The sequence below is a fragment of the Myotis davidii genome, unplaced genomic scaffold, assembly GCF_000327345.1.
Source record: "Myotis davidii unplaced genomic scaffold, ASM32734v1 scaffold341, whole genome shotgun sequence".
Classification (NCBI taxonomy): Eukaryota; Metazoa; Chordata; class Mammalia; order Chiroptera; family Vespertilionidae; genus Myotis; species Myotis davidii.
This window is the reverse complement of record NW_006291021.1, coordinates 321,842-339,416: the sequence shown is the minus strand read 5'-3', so window position 1 is coordinate 339,416 and position 17,575 is coordinate 321,842. Positions and strand designations below refer to the sequence as shown.

At 45.6% G+C, this 17,575-nt stretch overlaps 1 protein-coding gene across 4 annotated transcripts in view; it reads right to left on the bottom strand.

Annotated features, from left to right (window-relative positions):
- MLLT1 (myeloid/lymphoid or mixed-lineage leukemia; translocated to, 1) overlaps positions 1-17,238 on the bottom strand; it is a 65,663-nt gene extending 48,425 nt beyond the window's left edge. For 3 of the 4 annotated variants that reach the window (XM_006764228.2, XM_006764230.2, XM_006764229.2), the window contains exons 1-2: positions 17,019-17,238; positions 7,596-7,678 (exon numbers count right to left, since the gene is read on the bottom strand). In XM_006764228.2, coding sequence (XP_006764291.1) covers positions 7,596-7,678; positions 17,019-17,223 — 288 coding nt within the window. In that variant the 5' untranslated portion in view covers positions 17,224-17,238. The remainder of the gene's footprint in view (positions 1-7,595; positions 7,679-17,018) is intronic. The other variant, XM_006764231.2, reaches the window with a different exon arrangement.
- Positions 17,239-17,575: the final 337 nt, after the last annotated feature.

Sequence of the window (17,575 nt, the reverse complement as noted above, 5' to 3'; positions counted from 1 at the left end):
GAAAAGAAAAAGCTAAAGGAGTGCATCACCACCAAACCAGTATTATAGTAAATGCTGAAAGGTATTCTTTAAGAAGAGGAAGAATAAGAAAAAGGTAAAGATAAAAATTATGAACAACAAATACACATCTATCAACAAGTGAAACTAAAAATCAAGTGAATAAATAATCTGATGAACAGAATAGACTGGTGAATATAATAGAATCATGGGCATAGAAAGGGAGTGGACTGACAATTCTCGGGAGGGAAAGGGGTGCGGGGGTGCAGAAAGAGACTGGACAAAAATCGTACACCTATGGATGAGGACAGTGGGGGGGTAAGGGCAGAGGGTGGGGTGGGAAATGGGTGGAGGGGAGCTATGGGGGGGAAAAAGAGGAACAACTGTAATAATCTGAACAATAAAGATTTATTTTTAAAAAAATATTTATCAGACCACCTAGCAAATAAACTTCTCAGTATATGCCCAAAAGAATTGAAAGCAGGGGTCTCAAGGAAATAATCTGTTTACTCATGATCATACCAGCATTATTCACAGTATCAAAAACAGTGGTTCTCAACCTGTAGGTTGCGACCCCTTTGGGGATCGAACAACCCTTTCACAGGGGTCGCCTAAGACCATCAGAAAACACATATATAATTACATATTGTTTTTGTGATTAATCACTGTGCTTTAATGATGTTCAATTTGTAACAATGAAATGGGGTCACCACAACATGAGGAACTGTATTACAATCAATGATTCTCTCTCATCATTGATGTTTCTATCTCTCTCTCTCATTCTCCCTTCCTCTCTAAAGTCAATACATAAATATGTTTGGGTGTTTTTTTTAAAAAAAGGGTCGCGGCATTAGGAAAGTTGAGAACCACTGATCTAACACATGGAAGCAACCCAAGTGTCCAGGATAGTTGGATGGATATGCAAATGTGGTGCATCCACACCATGGAATATTATTCAGCCTTAAAAAGGAATGAAGCATTGATACTCACTACAACACAGATGAGCCTCCATAACCACCAGTATGGCTATAACACAACAAAAAAAACAGAAAAATTACAAGCACTGAGAAGGACGTAGAAAAATAGGAACCCTCAGATACTGCTGGTGGGAACATGAAATGGTGCAGCAAATTACCATCTGACCCGGCTATTCCGTTCCTAGGTATCCACACAAAAGAACTGAAAACTGGACCTCAAACACATACTAGTACATGCACAGATATGATCACAGCAGCACCTTTCATAGCAGCAAGTAGGTGGTACAGCTGATCTTCATAATTCCTGAATCCCACTAAATTTTATTGATAACCTAAACCAGCACTCGTGGTTTCCACACTCACAGACATAAACATTGTGGTGAAAACTTTGAGTCATCCAACAAACTCATTCCCCACTCAGACTTCTTATTTCAGCTCTCAGACTGTAAACAAGTGTCCTAGTATATTTCGTGCCAGTGTTTTTTCTACTGTTGTGCTTTTTGTTGGTGATTTTGCTAGCTGAAACGGCCCCAAGCATAGTGCTGAAGTGCTGTCAACAGTTCCTAAGCACAGGAAGGCTATAACATGCCTTACAAGTACATTTTTTATATAAGCTTGGTTCAAGCATGAATTATAGTGCTGTTGGCTGAGTTCGATGTTAATGAATCAACAATGTATATTAAGTAAGGTGCCTTTAAACCAAAACACACACAACACAGGTTATGCACTGATCAATTAATGAAAACACTGTCTAGAGCAATGGTTCTCAACCTTCCTAATGCCTTGACCCATACAGTTCCTCATGTTGTGGTGACCCCCAATTTCACTGTTACAAATTGAACATAATTAAAGCATAGTGATTAATCACAAAAACAATATGTAATTATATATGTTTTCCGATGGTCTTAGGCAACCCCTGTGAAAGGGTCGTTCGACCCCCAAAGGGGTCCCGACTTACAAGTTGAGAACCGCTGGACTTGCAGGAAACTAATCCCAAATTCCCCCTTGTAACAACAGTCGTTTTCACTAATCCCATGTACTTGGTGACTTTACAGAATATAACTATTCTGAGTATTAATTTTTGTTTTTAATATATTTTATTGGTTTTTTACAGAGAGGAAGGGAGAGGGATAGAGAGTTAGAAACATCGATGAGAGAGAAACATCGATGAGAGAGAAACTCGATCAGCTGCCTCCTGCACACTCCCTACTGGGGATGTGCCCGCAACCAAGGTACATGCCCTTGACCGGAACCGAACCTGGGACCCTTGAGTGTGCAGGCCGACGCTCTATCCACTGAGCCAAACCAGCTAGGGCACTATTCTGAGTATTAGAATCAACTGTGTATCTATGCAACAGAATGTTACCCAGGCATAAACAGGAATGAAGCCCTGATACATACTATAACATGGCTGAACCTCGGAAACATTACACTAAGTGAAAGAAGTCAGACACAACAGGACACATATTGTATGATTATTTTTACATGAAATGTCTAGAACAGGTAAATCCATAGAACAGAAAGCAGATCACAGGTTGCCAGAAGGTGGGAGTGGGGAGAATAGGGAGATGAAAATTTTGAAACCAGAGGCAGTGGTTGCACATCATCATGAGGCACTAAATGCCAATGAACTGTACACTTTAAAATGATTAACTATGTTATGTGATTCACCTCAATCATTTTTTTTATAATTATGGTCTCATAGAAAAGTATTTGGTCTCTGTCTCCATTTCCTGCGACAGAGATAAAACCTTGGAATTTCCTGAGTGATAGGGATGACTGGAGCATCGTTTGTTGTAATGAGGTGACTTCTGGTGGGCCCCTAGACAGCCTTGGGATTGGGCTGGTCCCCAGAAAGACTAAGCCTTAATTAGAAGCTCAGAACTTTCAGCCCCACCTTCAACCTCTGGGGGGAGAAGAAGAGCTGGGAATTGAGTTAATCACCAATGGCCAATGATCTAATCAATCGTGTCTGTATAATGAAACCTCTATAAAAACCCCTAAACAACAGGGTTCGGAGAATTTCCAGGGAGGTGAACATGTGCAATGCTGGGAGGGTGGTGTACCTGGAAGCTCTGTATCCCTACACCATACTTTGCCCCATTCATCTCTCCCATCTGGCTGTTCCTGAATTGTATCCCCTATAATAAATGATAACAGTAAGTAAAATGTTTATCAGAGTTTTGTGGGCTGTTCTAGCAAATTATAAAACTTTAGGAGGGGTTCATGGGAACCCTTAATTTGTAGAAGTGGAGGCATTTCTGTGGGGCTGAGCCCTTACCCTGTAGGGTCTGTGGTAACTCTAGGCAGATGGCATGAGAAGTAAATGTACTGCTGGACACCACCAGTGCCTAGAGAATCAAAGAATTGGAGAAGAGGTGCTGGAAAAGGCAGCGTGCATTTGGTTTCAGAAGGAAAACAAAACCTTTCACTTGGTGTCAGAAGCAGCAAGCAGAGTAAAAACAGTTTAATGATGCTCAAATGTTATTTTTGTAATCAAAGCCCCACCCTCATTTTTTCCCTTGGGGGAAAGGAGTGGTTATCTCTAAAAGAGCGTCCTGCCAACAGGTCAAACGTTGTCCTTATGTAAGTTCTAGTGCCAAACATCATGTAAAATAGAATTCCTTCATCTCACTGTCGATGCCACCTTCAGGAGCTAATGTGGTTAAACACATCTTACGCTTACATGAGAGAACCGCCTGAGTCTGCGAAAGCGCCTTTTCTGTCCTGGGTGTAGAGCAACCCTGTTCACCAGAGAAGCCAGTCATCTTTCTTCATCTCTGGGACCTCAACCTCCACTGGGCCTGGAAGCCTCCAAGACTGCTTTGTCCACTCACCTCTCTTACCCAGATTTACTGGAAAGAGGCAAAAACACTTCAGCATCAACAACAGCACAAAACTAATGAAATGCATATGTGCAGGGTACTGGGCCCAGGACCTCACTGTCCATCTCTCTGTGAATCTTCTTAACAGCCTTGAGAAGCTGACACAATTAGGAAGTCCATCTCATGGAGGGACTGAGGCCCAGAGAAGTAACCTGTGCACAGAGCCACTTCCCACTTCAAAAACCCACTTACCTTACATACAGCAGAGGACTAAGTCATGGCTGAAAACCAAATGCAACCATTGCCTACATCAGGGCAGAAAAATCACCAGTGGATCCATTCATGATGACCCTGTTTCCAACACTACTCCAAACCTGTACAAGCTACTTTTGCAATGAACCACCATTCACTTTTCCACAACTCTCTGATCTTTACAAAACGTCCAAAGCAGGAACCCACAATTAGACATCTGCAAAACACAATACATAAAATCATACTGTCCCTGTCACCCAGAAGTCACCAAAAACCAGAATCCATGAACAGCTGTTGCTCTAGGTCAAGCATGTCTCAGGTGTGCATATAGGACTACATACTCTGCTGGTTCAAATCCCAACTCCGCAACTTACTGTGTGGCCTTGAGCCTGTGACTGAGTATCCAGAAGCTTCTTCCATAGAATGGGGACATCACCTTGCTCCAGGGCTTGTTTGGAGACAAGTACCCATTTAGCACAGTACGCTAAAAACCCACTTAGTACCTTCACTGTATCCCAGACCCCTTGTGTGCGCAGAGTCCATCTCTGAGGACAAAACCACCATCAGGAATAGAGGACTCAAGCGAGCAGCCTGCAGAGCACAGCGTCCAACATCCTGAGAAAAGATGCTGCAATTCTGAGAATAGGCCCACAGTGGCAGTCTGGCTACACAGCCTCTATAGGAACTGGTCAGACAAGTAAACCTAGGAACGTGACCTTTTTTTGTTACAGAAAAACCAGTCATCCACCAACAACAGGGTTCAAATGAAAAACACATGCTGAAATCTGAAAAACCTACACCTAAAATGGGAAAATTCTGCTGTATTAAATTACAACTAAAAAACTGGACCAGAACAAAAATCCTTAACCCAAAACCAGTTGCTGCCGTGACTGCTGGATGCTCAGGTTGATAAGATGCACACATGCTCCTTCAGAAGAGCAGCACCTCAGGGCCTCACAAAGGAAAGAGGCAATTAAAGAGAAGCACAGGGTCCTTCACTGCCTGTGGAAGACATGCGCACACAGGCACGCATCCAGCACCCCTAAGTAAGCAAGCCCAAAGAATCTGAAAGATCAGGACACCCTCGGAGAGGTCCTCTGCCCCTCAATGCCCCAGTGTATGTGAGGACGCTGTACCTAGCAGGGACAAGTCCTATGGTCAGAGACCCACCTGTTCCCTTCCCTACCGGGACAGGAACATAGGGGTAGAACACCTCAGGGACTCAGTATAGGAATGGCCCTGAAGTCTGGATGGCAAAACCCAGGAAAGCACTCCTCAGGTAAGGATTGAGAAGAGCTGCCCCAAAGAGTCACCACTTCCCTAGGTGCCCCTTTTGAGGGAGAACCTGGGTGCCTCCCCACCATCCACATGAGAGGTCTGAGGTACTAAGAGGCTGCAGAAGCCACCACAGGGAAAGGTCCTGGCTGAGCAGAAATACCACCTGCCTCACCTCTCTCCATTCTCTCTGGAGAATCTGAACATCAGCAAAGATCCCCTGTGCCAGGAGAAGGGGCGCTAAGACCAACTGGCCACCTCTGTGTACTGCCCAGCTTCAGCATGGCACACCACACCCCTGGGGACAGCAGGAGCCTCCCAGCAGACCCCTGGGCCTCACAAAGAAACAGGGACAGCGGGAAATCGAGTGGACACCATCAGGGCCCTAGTGAACACTGCCAGAGCCCAGGTGACTGCAAACATGCCTTCAGGAGGGAGAGAAAGGACTGCGTGTCGGGGACCAGACAAGTCACCCAAGGGCACACCAAAGCTCGCTGATATGTGGGACCCAAAACTGCTTCTAAGCCTCAAAGGAGTTGAATTGAAACCCAGAGATTAGCTTAGCTAGCTTCAAGGATTCCATCACCACTGTCTGGCCCTAGAATGCCAATGTACAAGACTGTTGGCGTTTTCTGCAGATGGACTGTCTCTTGAACCACCCAGGGGGTACTTTCATCATCCCTTTCCACAGGGAACTGGAGAGCCTGGTGACACCTGTACCAGGACTGAGTCCCCTGCATCAGTTCTCCTGCCTCCACACGCCCTTGCCTGGCCTCCATAATCAGGTCCTTGGAAGACTATCCCCATCTCCTCTGCACCTCCTCCAGACGCCCTGCTGAAATGTTAGGGCACAGCCTTTTCCTGGCGCAGACAGGTTGGGCTCTGCTCTCAAGGGTGGCCGGACACCAGGACTCTCAGGCCTTGCTTCCACGAAAGCCTTGGTGGCCCAGGCTTCTGAGAAGTGGCCCCCAGATGGTCACAGAGTCGACTCCCACTTTGCTGCACTTGTTGAAATGTCCCTCAGCTCCCAGTGGGGCAGCACACCTGAGTGCCATCCCCAGAGGTCCTTGACACCAGGTGGTTTGCAGAACAGCCAGGCATGAAAAAAGAACTCATTAAGGAAGTGGTGGCATCCACAGGCCTCACAGGGAGATATCCTTCCTGAAAGACAGAGGAGCTGCCTGCAGCCAGTCCAGCTGTGCTTGTGAAAAAGCACCCAACCAAGGCCAAACCACCTCCAAGCCAGGAAAGGTGTCTGTGAGAAGGAGCAGAAGGAAGTTCAGGAAAGCTCTTTAATTGTAATTATTAGGCTTTAAAAAAACCTAAAACTATAGTCTGAATCTGTCCCCCCCAAATTCACTTGTTGAAATCCTAACCCCCAAAGGTGACAGTGTTGGGAAGTGGGGGCCTCTGGGAGGTGATTTTGTCCTAAGGGTGGAGCCCCCATGAATGGGTTTAGTGCCCTTATAAAAGAGACTCCTAAAGGCTCTCACCCCTTCTTCCATGTAAGGACACAGAAAGAAGTCTGTAACTGGGAAGAGGGGCCGGCACTTGATCTTGGACTTCTAGCCTCCAGAACTGTGAGCAATAAACTTCTGTTGTTTATAAGCCACCCAGTCTGTGGTATTTTGTTATACCATCCCAAATGGACTAATAGTTATCAATATATATTCACTGTAAATGTTTATAAAATATACATGGAGGAAAAGAAAAACACCTTATAATCCTACCACCCACATTACCTGTTAACATTTTTAATGTATACAGTAATTCTTTTTTCCTATTTCCTATATTGTGTATATTGGCTGGAAAAGTCCTTGCTTTTTCATTCAATAATATTAAAAACTTCCCTCCCCCACCCAGATCATCAAAGAGTCTATTCAGGAGATATACCATAACTTTAACCAATCGCCTACTGTCAGACATTTAGATAATCTCCAGATCTTTGCACTAATCACAGTCCTGTACTAAGCCTCTAGAACCATCCACAAATCTAGCCATCATGGAATGTCACTGCTGACTTAGGGAATGCATGCACTTTCAGGTGATCCCGGAGAGGTCACAAACACTTGCACTCCCAACTGCCGTTGGTGCCCATTTTCCCAGCCCCCATCTCCCACTGGAGAGGCAGAAACCCTTCAAAACCAGGACTTTAGTGTGAACATCTCCGCTAACAGTAATCCCAGCATTCCCTCAGCGCTGTGTCACTGATTCTACTTCCTCTTTTGTGAAATGTGCATGCTTCCTGTTGCCACTTCCGGGATCCTACCTTGTTTTTGAAGTGCACCTCGATGGGCATGATGAAGCCAGCGTAACCCGACTCCTCCACTTTGTATGGGGGCTCCTTACACACTAAAAAGAAAGGGAAAAGGCATCTGTCAGCTTCCTGATCATTCAAAGGCCTCACCACCAGCAGCAGTAGGCCCGCCACGTTCTGCGCCTCCTCTCTGGGGCTCACTGGCCCCGCCAGAGCATGGCTTTTCAGCAAGCCAGTTTCCCTGTGAGTAATGAATCCTCTGCCTAATTCCATGCCAAAGAGGTCATGGGGAATCAAAGGAGCAGAACAGAAGAAAGGTGACCCTGATATGCCATGGTGGGAGAGTGGGAAAGGACATGAGACTAGCTAAGGCAGAGCAGCCAGTGCTGGCTACAGGTCACACAAGTTCAACTGACTCAGGGCAGTCAGTATGACATGTATGAAGTGGGAGACCCCGTGGGTCCCTGGTCTCCCAGGGAAGAGAGTGCACACTACAGCATCTACCTGTCTCCACCGCTCCCTCAGACACGTGAACTGATGCCCAGAGGAGATGGCCTGGTCTCAGCTGGGATTCTCTCCTGGGTCCATTTGAGCACCTAACAAAAGCATTCCCAACTGTCTGAGTGATGTGAACAGAGAGATTCATTAACCCCAGGAATTTTTTTTAAGTTGAAACCAGAAGAACAGCAATGTACAAGTAAAAGAGTCTCCCACAATCTCACCCTCCAGAATGTACTGACAATGTTTTGACATATATGCTGTCATTATGCAAGAAACGTGAAAATATTGTTCTCCCACTTTTAAGGAAAAAACAATCAGAACAGTACAGATTAAATCACCCCTGTCCTCCACCCCTCTGTCCCCAGAGGCAACCACTACTGGGAGACAGGAAAAATCCTGCCAATTGTTAAAAACTTTATTTATGCACCTATACCTGTATCAGTCAGATAATTCCTAAGTAGGCCAGAAATTGCTAAAACACAGTATATGGAATAAAATGAAACATGAGTCTTTTAAATTAAAACACTAAGACTTTTTAAAAATATATCTTTTTTCAGCTCTCAAATATCCTATCTAATATCATGTATTCAAATATCTCATCTACCCAAAGAAAACTGGCAAGCAGGGTGGGCTTGAAGTCATTATTGACCCTCCACAGCAGGGCTGGTCAGACAGCCTTGTTTGGACCTCAGTCTACAAACCCCAGGGGAGCAGGGGATGGGAAACCCTGCTGGCCCCAGAGATGGGCACCGTCTTGGGTGACCTAGGCCTGAATCTCTATTCCAGCTAGTCCCCTTCTGTTCCTTGGATATCCTCCATGGATGCTGGATGGGCACCTCAAATATAGCCTGCCCCAAATCACCTATTCATACCCTCCTAAACCTACACCTCCTCCAGGGTCTCACAGCTCAGAACACAGGCTGTCCACCACTCACCCAAGGACTGAGGACTGAGACTCTCCCTCTTCCACAGATCACCTATGCCAAGCACTACAAGCTCCACCTTCATACTGCTCTGCAACGCACCCTTCATGCCTGGCACTCTGTGTGGGTCACTACCCAGTGACTCACTAGCCATCCTGCCTCAGGCTCACTCCTGAGCATCCTCTGCAAGCCTGACTGTCCCATGATGGCTCCCCGACTTCGAGCCCCTCAAGGGGGACTTCGGGGCAGTGCATCACCTCCAGCCTCATCTCTTCTCAGCCCAAACTCAGGTCCTAAGATTTAGTCCCGCTGAAACTCTCAGATCACTTCCTCCAGGACCCCTGCTCTGAGCCCCAACCCCATTTCCAGGTCATGGTTCCCTCCCACAGGCCTCCTGCATCCTGTGTCACTCAATCACAGGACTTCCATGTTTACTCTGCCACCTTTCTCAATTCTTATATCAGCTCTATTTCACTTACTGTCACATGCCCAGGGCCAGGACCAGAGCCAAATCTTTCAAAAACATTCAATAAAAATGGAAAATAGCTGTAATACTATCAACAATAAAAAATATATTTAAAAATTTTTTTCAACAAGAATCTGTCAGATACTGCTGAGAGAACCACATGCCACGCTCCTTCAGGTTCTGCACCAAAGTAAAGGGATGGACCAGGAGCAAAAATTAAACTGGACTGGGAGGCCAGGTCATGGCCTGCCTCTCTCTGAACCTCTGGACCCTGTTTGAGAGAACTGAGAGAGCAAGTGGAGTCTCTCCAGCTGCATGAAAGCTGCCTGCCTAATGCTCTGCCCAATCCCACCAACCATAAGCCCCTGTAGTCTAGCACGGGGTGGGCACCTGGCAGGCACCCAAATACTTGTTAAATTAATCTGAATCCAAGGAGGAAATGGAAGTAGAGCAGAGAGGAAGGGGGGCCTGTCTTCAGTGCACAATAGCCTACAGCAGAGGAACAGATGAAATGCATAGGCAAGGCAGTGGTCTGCAGTTCTGCTCCCAACTCCACCCTCCACCCCCAGTCTAACTCCCGTCCGCCATCAAGGTCCAAGTCAGGGCCCACTTCCTTGCGAGGCCTGACCTGGCTTCCCTTAGTCTCTGACTTCCAGGTCACCTACTTCTTCTGAGGGTAGTTATCTTTTCAAGAGTACATGTTATGCCCTGGCTGCTGTGGCTCAGCTGTTTGAGTGTCATTCCATGCACCAAAAGATTGCTGATTTGTTTCCCAGTCAGGGCACATGCCTAGTTCGTGGGTTCAGTCCCCAGAGGGGGGTGTGCAGGAGGCAGCTCTCACATTGATGTTTCTCTCTCCCTCCCCCTTCCTCTCTATCTAATATTTTTTAAAAGATTATATGTCACATCTGATCTCCATGTTTCTACCAGACTACAAACCTTTTAAAGGAAGAGATGTGTAGATTTCTCAACATCTCTCCAAAGGCCTATCACATGACAGGCACTGCAAGGCTGAAAAACATCTATTCTTTCAGAATTGGGAAAAAGAGAGACCAAGCAGATGCCCACGGAAACCAAAGTGAGACAAATTTGATAGGAAATAGACAGTAAAGAGGGGAGGGAGGTGATGTAAGGTATGGAGAAATTTCTGGAAAGAAAAAAGTGAATGAGACCATGCTGGGCAAGGAGACAGGAAAAGGAAGCTGCGGCCCAGTACGTGCCATGGGGCACTGCAGGGTAGGCAAAAGCCCCACTGATGCCAGATCCCCAAAAGGCAAGGGGTGTGGCACCTACAGATTCAGTAAAGGGCAGGAGAAGCTGGAGAGGGGAAGGGAGGAAGACAGGGAGTGACTGCTAATGATGGGCAAGAAGTTTGTTTACTTGTGGGATGATGAAAATGTTCTGGAATGAGAGTGGTGATGGTTGCACAACTTATGAATACACTAAAAGCACTGAACTAAACACATTAAAAGGATGAATTTTATCATGTGTGACTTTTATTTTAGTAAAGCAGTTATTAAAAAAAAAAAGCCAACATAGAGGCTGTACTTGAACAACGGCCCTGGGATTCATCCTGCCACCCACCACCACTCCAGGCACAGCAGTTTCAAGCTTCCCTATGGGGAAATCCAGGTGATTCCATGTCTCAGGAGAAGAGTCAACTGTCTAGAAGAAGCTAAAGCCTACAGTATAAAAACTGGACACAGAGTAAAGCCCTTCTCATTTAGAAAAACACTGCGGGTTTGATTCCCAGTCAGGGCACATACCTAGTTGTAAGTTTGATCCCCGATCGGAATGCATACTGGAAGCAGTCTATCAATCTTTCTTGCTTGCTTTCTCTCTCTCTCATCAAATTATTTTTTAAATGTCCTCAGGTGAGAATTTTAAAGAAATGTTTGAAGCATCATCCCTGGTTCGATATCTCACTTTCACATCTCTCACTTTCACATCTCTCCCTATCCCTCTTCCTCTCTCTTTAAAAATCAATTTAAAATATTTTTAAAAACAAGAAGCTGGAGTCATTGTCCTCAGGTCTAAAATATGCCCCCAAACAAAAATAACTTTAAAAGGGAAAATGAGGGAATAAGATAGGGCTTTTAGTACAAATATAGTACTGATAATTTTTTTAATTCCATGCAAAGACTAAAGCTAAGGAAATTTCCTAGAATGTAGAGCAAAAAAAAACGTGTTTCTTAAAAGAAAAAGGTGAGACATGAAGAAACAATTCAGAAGGTCAAACAAATGCTAACAGCAGCTAATATTTATAAAGCACCTACTGTGTGCCAGGTACTATTATCAGCACTTGATACATATTAATTCATTTAATCCTTACAACAATCTTGAGGCAAATACAATTGTTTCCATTTTATAGATAAAATATTTACACACAGAGAAGTAATAACCATCCTAGAAAGAGAAAACAGATAAAATACATAGATGAAAAGAAATAATCAAAGATAAAAAAAAACTTTCTGGAGCTAAATGAAGGACATCACAGAAAAGAACAAAACAAAAACAAAAAAACCCTCAGAACCCATATCTTAAAAAGTAGCTTAAATGCTTCTCGAGAAAAAACAGGTCATTTACAATAAAACAAGAACCTAACTGCATCAGACTTTTCTGAAGACTATGAAGCAAATACTTTCAAAGCTCTAAACGATAGCAATTCTCAAACTAGAATTTTATACTCAGCCAAACTAGCACCCCAGTGTGAGGGCAGAATAATGGTACTTTCAAACATACTAGGAGTCAAAAAGTTCATTTCCCACTTACCTTTCTTGGGAAATGGCCTAAGTCAGTGGTTGGCAAACTGCAGCTGGTGAACCACATGCAGCTCTGTGGCCCCTTGAGTGTGGATCTTCCACAAAATACCACATGCGAGTGCGCATGTACAGTGCGATTGAAACTTCGTGGCACATGCGCAGAAGTCGGTATTTTGTGGAAGAGCCACACTCAAGGGGCCAAAGAGCTGCATGTGGCTCGCAAGCCGCAGTTTGCTGACCACTGTCCTAAGTAATCAATCTCTTGGGATATTACTTGTGAAATTACTCCAGAAAAACAAAACAAAACGTAAGGTAACAAATAAATCCGCTAGGAGAACAGTAAAGGAACATCCCAGTGGGGTGACTAGAGAGGTGGCTTTGAGAGGAGCCAGCCCTTATTAGAGGAAGGAAGACAGAGAGAACCAGAATGAAATACTCAGGGCGGGAAAAATCCATTGATTAAATGAAATGATTGATAGAAAAAAGTGGAGGTATAATGAAGACACAATGCAATGGGAGAAAAGGGAGAAGCAAAGGGGTATTCAAAAAGTTAGGGCCCAAACATGAAGCAAAAGACCCAGGACTGAATTTTAACCAAGAATGATAAAGAGCCGAAGCCGGTTTGGCTCAGTGGATGGAGCGTCGGCCTGCGGACTGAAGGGTCCCGGGTTCGATTCCGGTCGGGGGCATGTGCCTGGGTTGCGGGCACATCCCCGGTGGGGGATGTGCGGGAGGCAGCTGATCGGTGTTTCTCTCTCATCGATGTTTCTGGCTCTCTATCTCTCTCCCTTTCTCTCTGTGAAAAATCAATAAAATATATTTTTAAAAAAAGAATGATAAAGAAAGAACCCATCTGCCTTGACATTACCTTGAGTGTTCTTCTGTGAGTGACCCAGAGTTCAGAGAGAATGAATGAAAACCTGGCATCCTGACTAGTCCAACAGTGGACAGAGTCAATACTGCTTACTGGTTTCCATCTTTTAGTCAATTTCTGATCCCGGTGAAAGTCTTGGTTTGAGTTCAACAACTTTAACAACGTCAAAGAGGGGTGCTAAGATTCAAAGAAAGACAGGGGTGCTCATGTCCTTCTCTTTCTAAGCAGAAAGTCAAAAGATACTGACAGAAGCTGGCAGCGCCTACCTAATCCTTTCAGGACCAAGGAGATAGCAGCACACTGAGGCAGGACACAACTCAGATGAACAAGGTAAGTAATATAAATATGTTAAAAGGTACTAAAGAGAAAAATAAAATAGAAAAGGACAGGAGCATGTGGCTATTTAGGTGTTTTGAACAAAGCAACTGTGAGTTAGACCTGGCAGCCAGAGGACTTGTTTAAAATGGGTGACAGTGAGCCTTTGTGGAGAATCCAAAAGGTAAGCAGGTACGCTCATTATTTAAAGTCACAAGGACAATCACCACAAAATGAATCACTTAACTATAAAACATTTAGAGCAGATAGTGAATAAAAGGAGTTGGGAGTTTAGTATAAAGTCTAGCTTTTCATGCTGGTAAATTAATATTTTTTAAATTTGAAAATCAAGAATTAAGAAGCCAGTTCACTTCCACTAACTTAAGGTATTCAGGAAGAACACAATCAAGAAAAAACTAGAAAGACTGGCCCTGGGGCAATGTGAACAGTGATGGCCCAAGAAATGGAAACTTTCCACGGGCACGTTCCTATTATGTGTATTTATCTGATTTAAAGATATTTTTTTAAAGTACATAACATATAATTTCAGAGCCAAAAGTCCTGTAAGAAACTCATTCACTCTTTTTATTTTTATTTTTTTTAATCTTCTCCCAAGGATATTTTTCCACTGATTTTTAGAAAGAGTGGAAGAGAGAGGGAAAGACAGAGAGAAATATCGATGTGAGAGAAACACATCGATTGGTTGCCTCCTGCATGCGCCCTGATCAGGGCCCTGACCAGGGGGAGCCTGCAACAAGGTACATGCCCTTGACCGGATCGAACCTGGGACCCTTTAGTACGCAGGCCAATGCTCTATCCTCTGAGCCAAACCAGCTAGGGCCTCATTGACTCTTTAACCCAGGGGTCCTCAAACTACGGCCCGCGGGCCACGTGCAAATACAAATATTGTATTTGTTCCCATTTTGTTTTTTTACTTCAAAATAAGATATGTGCAGTGTGCATAGGAATTTGTTCATAGTTTTTTTTTAAACTATAGTCTGGCCCTCCAACGGTCTGAGGGACAGTGAACTGGCCCCCCAGTTCAACGCAATAAATAGCCAACCAGACATTTACTATTTCACACAGTGTGAGCAGACTTGGCAAACACCATTCAACTACTAATTTAAGTTCTACCCACTAACTGACACTAAGAAAGTGGAACTCACTCATCACCCATTTTCTTGGAGCTTGGAACTCAGAGACTATGCTGCTTCCACATGACCATAAGTGGGATACGGGGCCTCTCTGAACCTCAGTTTCCACATCTACCTGGCAGGAATTCTGGGACGTACCATGTTGCAGGGCTGTCATGAGCACAGCACACAGACCAGTGAGTGCTTGACAAATGCAGACCGCTATTAATATTATTTCTAGTAGCTGCTTGGTTACTGACCCTGTAGGGGCAAAAATGAAATAGTTTAAAGGTGAATGGATATAATCATCCTGAGTCCACTGGGAGAAAAGGGAACAGGACAAGCAAGGGAGATGGTGAAAGAGATGGAGTGGAAGCTGCTAGAGAAACAAGGCGGGCCCAACTCACAGGAAAAAGGCAGCCAGTTTCTACTCTGCTGTTAAAGCTCAACAGCGGCCCTAGAGGACTCCCAAATAAATGGGCATGGCCGGGTGCCAAAACAAACAGGCAGCACTACCACGAAGGCCCCCAGGCCAGTGTGTGAACCACTGCTTTAAGTACAGGCAGCTTACCTGGCCCACTGGAGGCTGTTTCCCCATCTGTAAAGGAGAGCTATGGGGAGAATGAATCAAGGCCCTGCAGGAGCCCTAGGTGGTTTGGCTCAGTGGGCAGAGCATTGGCCTGTGGACTGAAGGGTCCCGGGTTCGATTCCAGTCAAGGGCACATGCCTGGGTTGTGGGTTGATCCCCAATAGGGGGCATGTAGGAGGCAGCCAATCGATGATTCTCTCTCATCATTGATGTTTCTATCTCTCTCTCCCTCTCCCTTTCTCTCTGAAATCAATAAAAATATAAAACAAACAAATGACCCTGCAAGAAGTGCTTGATAGTGCCATGTATTATTATTATTATTATTATTAATAGGTGCTTTACAGGTATCTGCTGTCAGTAACATGTCTGCTCTCCTACAAGCAGCTCAGAGAGAAAGGAGAGAAAAGATTCGGGAAAAGAGAAATGAAGGAAAGAAATAACTGAACGCTGATGGAAGAAACCAGAAGAAAAAGAAATGACTACCATGCCAGTAGGAATCTCAGGTTGCCTTCCCTTCTTAACCAGAAGTTTCTGCTTCTGTAACGTAAGTCAGCTACTTGCTGACCCAGGCCCAGACCCCATAGGGTCTGTCCAAGCTGGCTTCCGGCTCAGGCCTGGGCACCTAAACCCTGTCCTGCAAGGAGAGGGGTCAGCAGTGCAGCAGTGGCTCCCCAACCCTGAAGCACTTTGCTAGCAAAAAGTCCTTCATGCCTTCATCGACACATCCATTCAAGAAATATTTATTGGGCCCCTGTGACATGCCAGGCTTCACAACAGGGACTCAGTGATGAGAAGAGCAAACATGGCCCCACAGAGCTCATAAGATGGCTACCAACTATGTTCCGAGGATCCCCGTCAAATTCCCCAGGAAGTGTTCTCTGATCTCCTTCTCTCTGCCCTGTCAGACTGCCAGGTCACAGGAAATCCGAATCTTCGTGGAAAACATGAATGAGGCGCTTGTGCTCATCAAACAACAGTCTGAGAGGTGACACAGAGACTTATGACACAGGAAAGGAAGACATAAGAAACAAGACAGCCGAAACCGGTTTGGCTCAGTGGATAGAGCGTCGGCCTGCGGACTGAAAGGTCCCAGGTTCGATTCCGGTGAAGGGCATGTACCTGGGTTGCGGGCACATCCCCAGTAGGAGGTGTGCAGGACCTGATCGATGCGTCGGCCTGCGGACTCAAGGGTCCCAGGGTTGATTCTGGTCAAGGGCAACCTTGGTTGTGGGCACATGCCCAGTAGGGAGTGTGCAGGAGGCAGTTGATCGATGGTTCTCTCTCATCGATGTTTCTAACTCTCTATCCCTCTCCCTTCCTCTCTGTAAAAATTAAAAAAAAAAGAATTTAAAAAAAAAAAAAAAGAAACAAGACAGTGGTGAAATGAGCACCTTTTATGCTTTGTCCCCCCTCACAAGTATCATGAGTTCTTAAAATGGCATCTCTCATCAAATGTAGGCCCAACAAGCAATTCCTGATTACTCACCAAGTGGGTGTAAACCACCCATTCCCACCCACTGGCCACTGACTCTGTTTTCTCTGGAGACTTCTCAGAGCCTGAGTCTAAATAATGACATGAGACACAGTCATCAGTTCCTTTGGGTTTTCCCTACTATGAACTCCATAGCAAAGGAGCAGAAGGGAGGGAGGAGGACCTTTACAGGGTCAAAGAAGGACCAAGTGCTGGCCGGTAAACTTCTCACTGGCATGCCGAGGGGTGCAAGCTAGAACCTCAGAGTGTGAGCCCACCGCCCCTGGAGAGAAGGTGAACACCAGCCTTGCAAGGAGTGACGCAAATTGGTTAGTGTTGTAGGCACTAGATCCTGTGGGGCTGCCTGGCTGGGCGGGGAGGGGGAGCCAGGGGCCACTCACCACGCTTGGGCTTGGGGAAGCTGTCATGCAGCCAAAAGACCACCTTCTCCACGAAGTGCTGGATGTCACATTGCTCGGGGCCGCGGACGAACACCATCCAATCGTGTGTGAACCCCTCCGTGGTGGGCTTCTTGCGCAGTTGGGCCCGGTGTCCCAGCTCTAACTTGACCTGGACAGTGCACTGGTGGGAGAAAGAGGCGGGCATGGGGTCAGCACAAAGCCCAGAGCAGGAGACTGCCAGCTGACCGTGAGGACCAGGTACTGTGCGCCTGTTTTACACATCTCCTCCCCTCAGCAAGCCCAAGCCATGGCTACGGGTCCTCTCTACCCTCCCCCTCACCTGCAGTTCCCTCTGCCTTATGTGCTCCGCCCCTAATCCTCCCCATGACAGGCTCCTTCCTGTCACTGAGGTCTCGACTGGACTGCCCACCTAATATGAAACCACCCACCACCATCCCCATCACTCTGTCACATCATGTTTTAGCATTTTTCACTATCAAAAGGCATCTTACTAAAGGTTTGTTTACTTGCTCTAACACTGGCTCCTCGGGGATGGC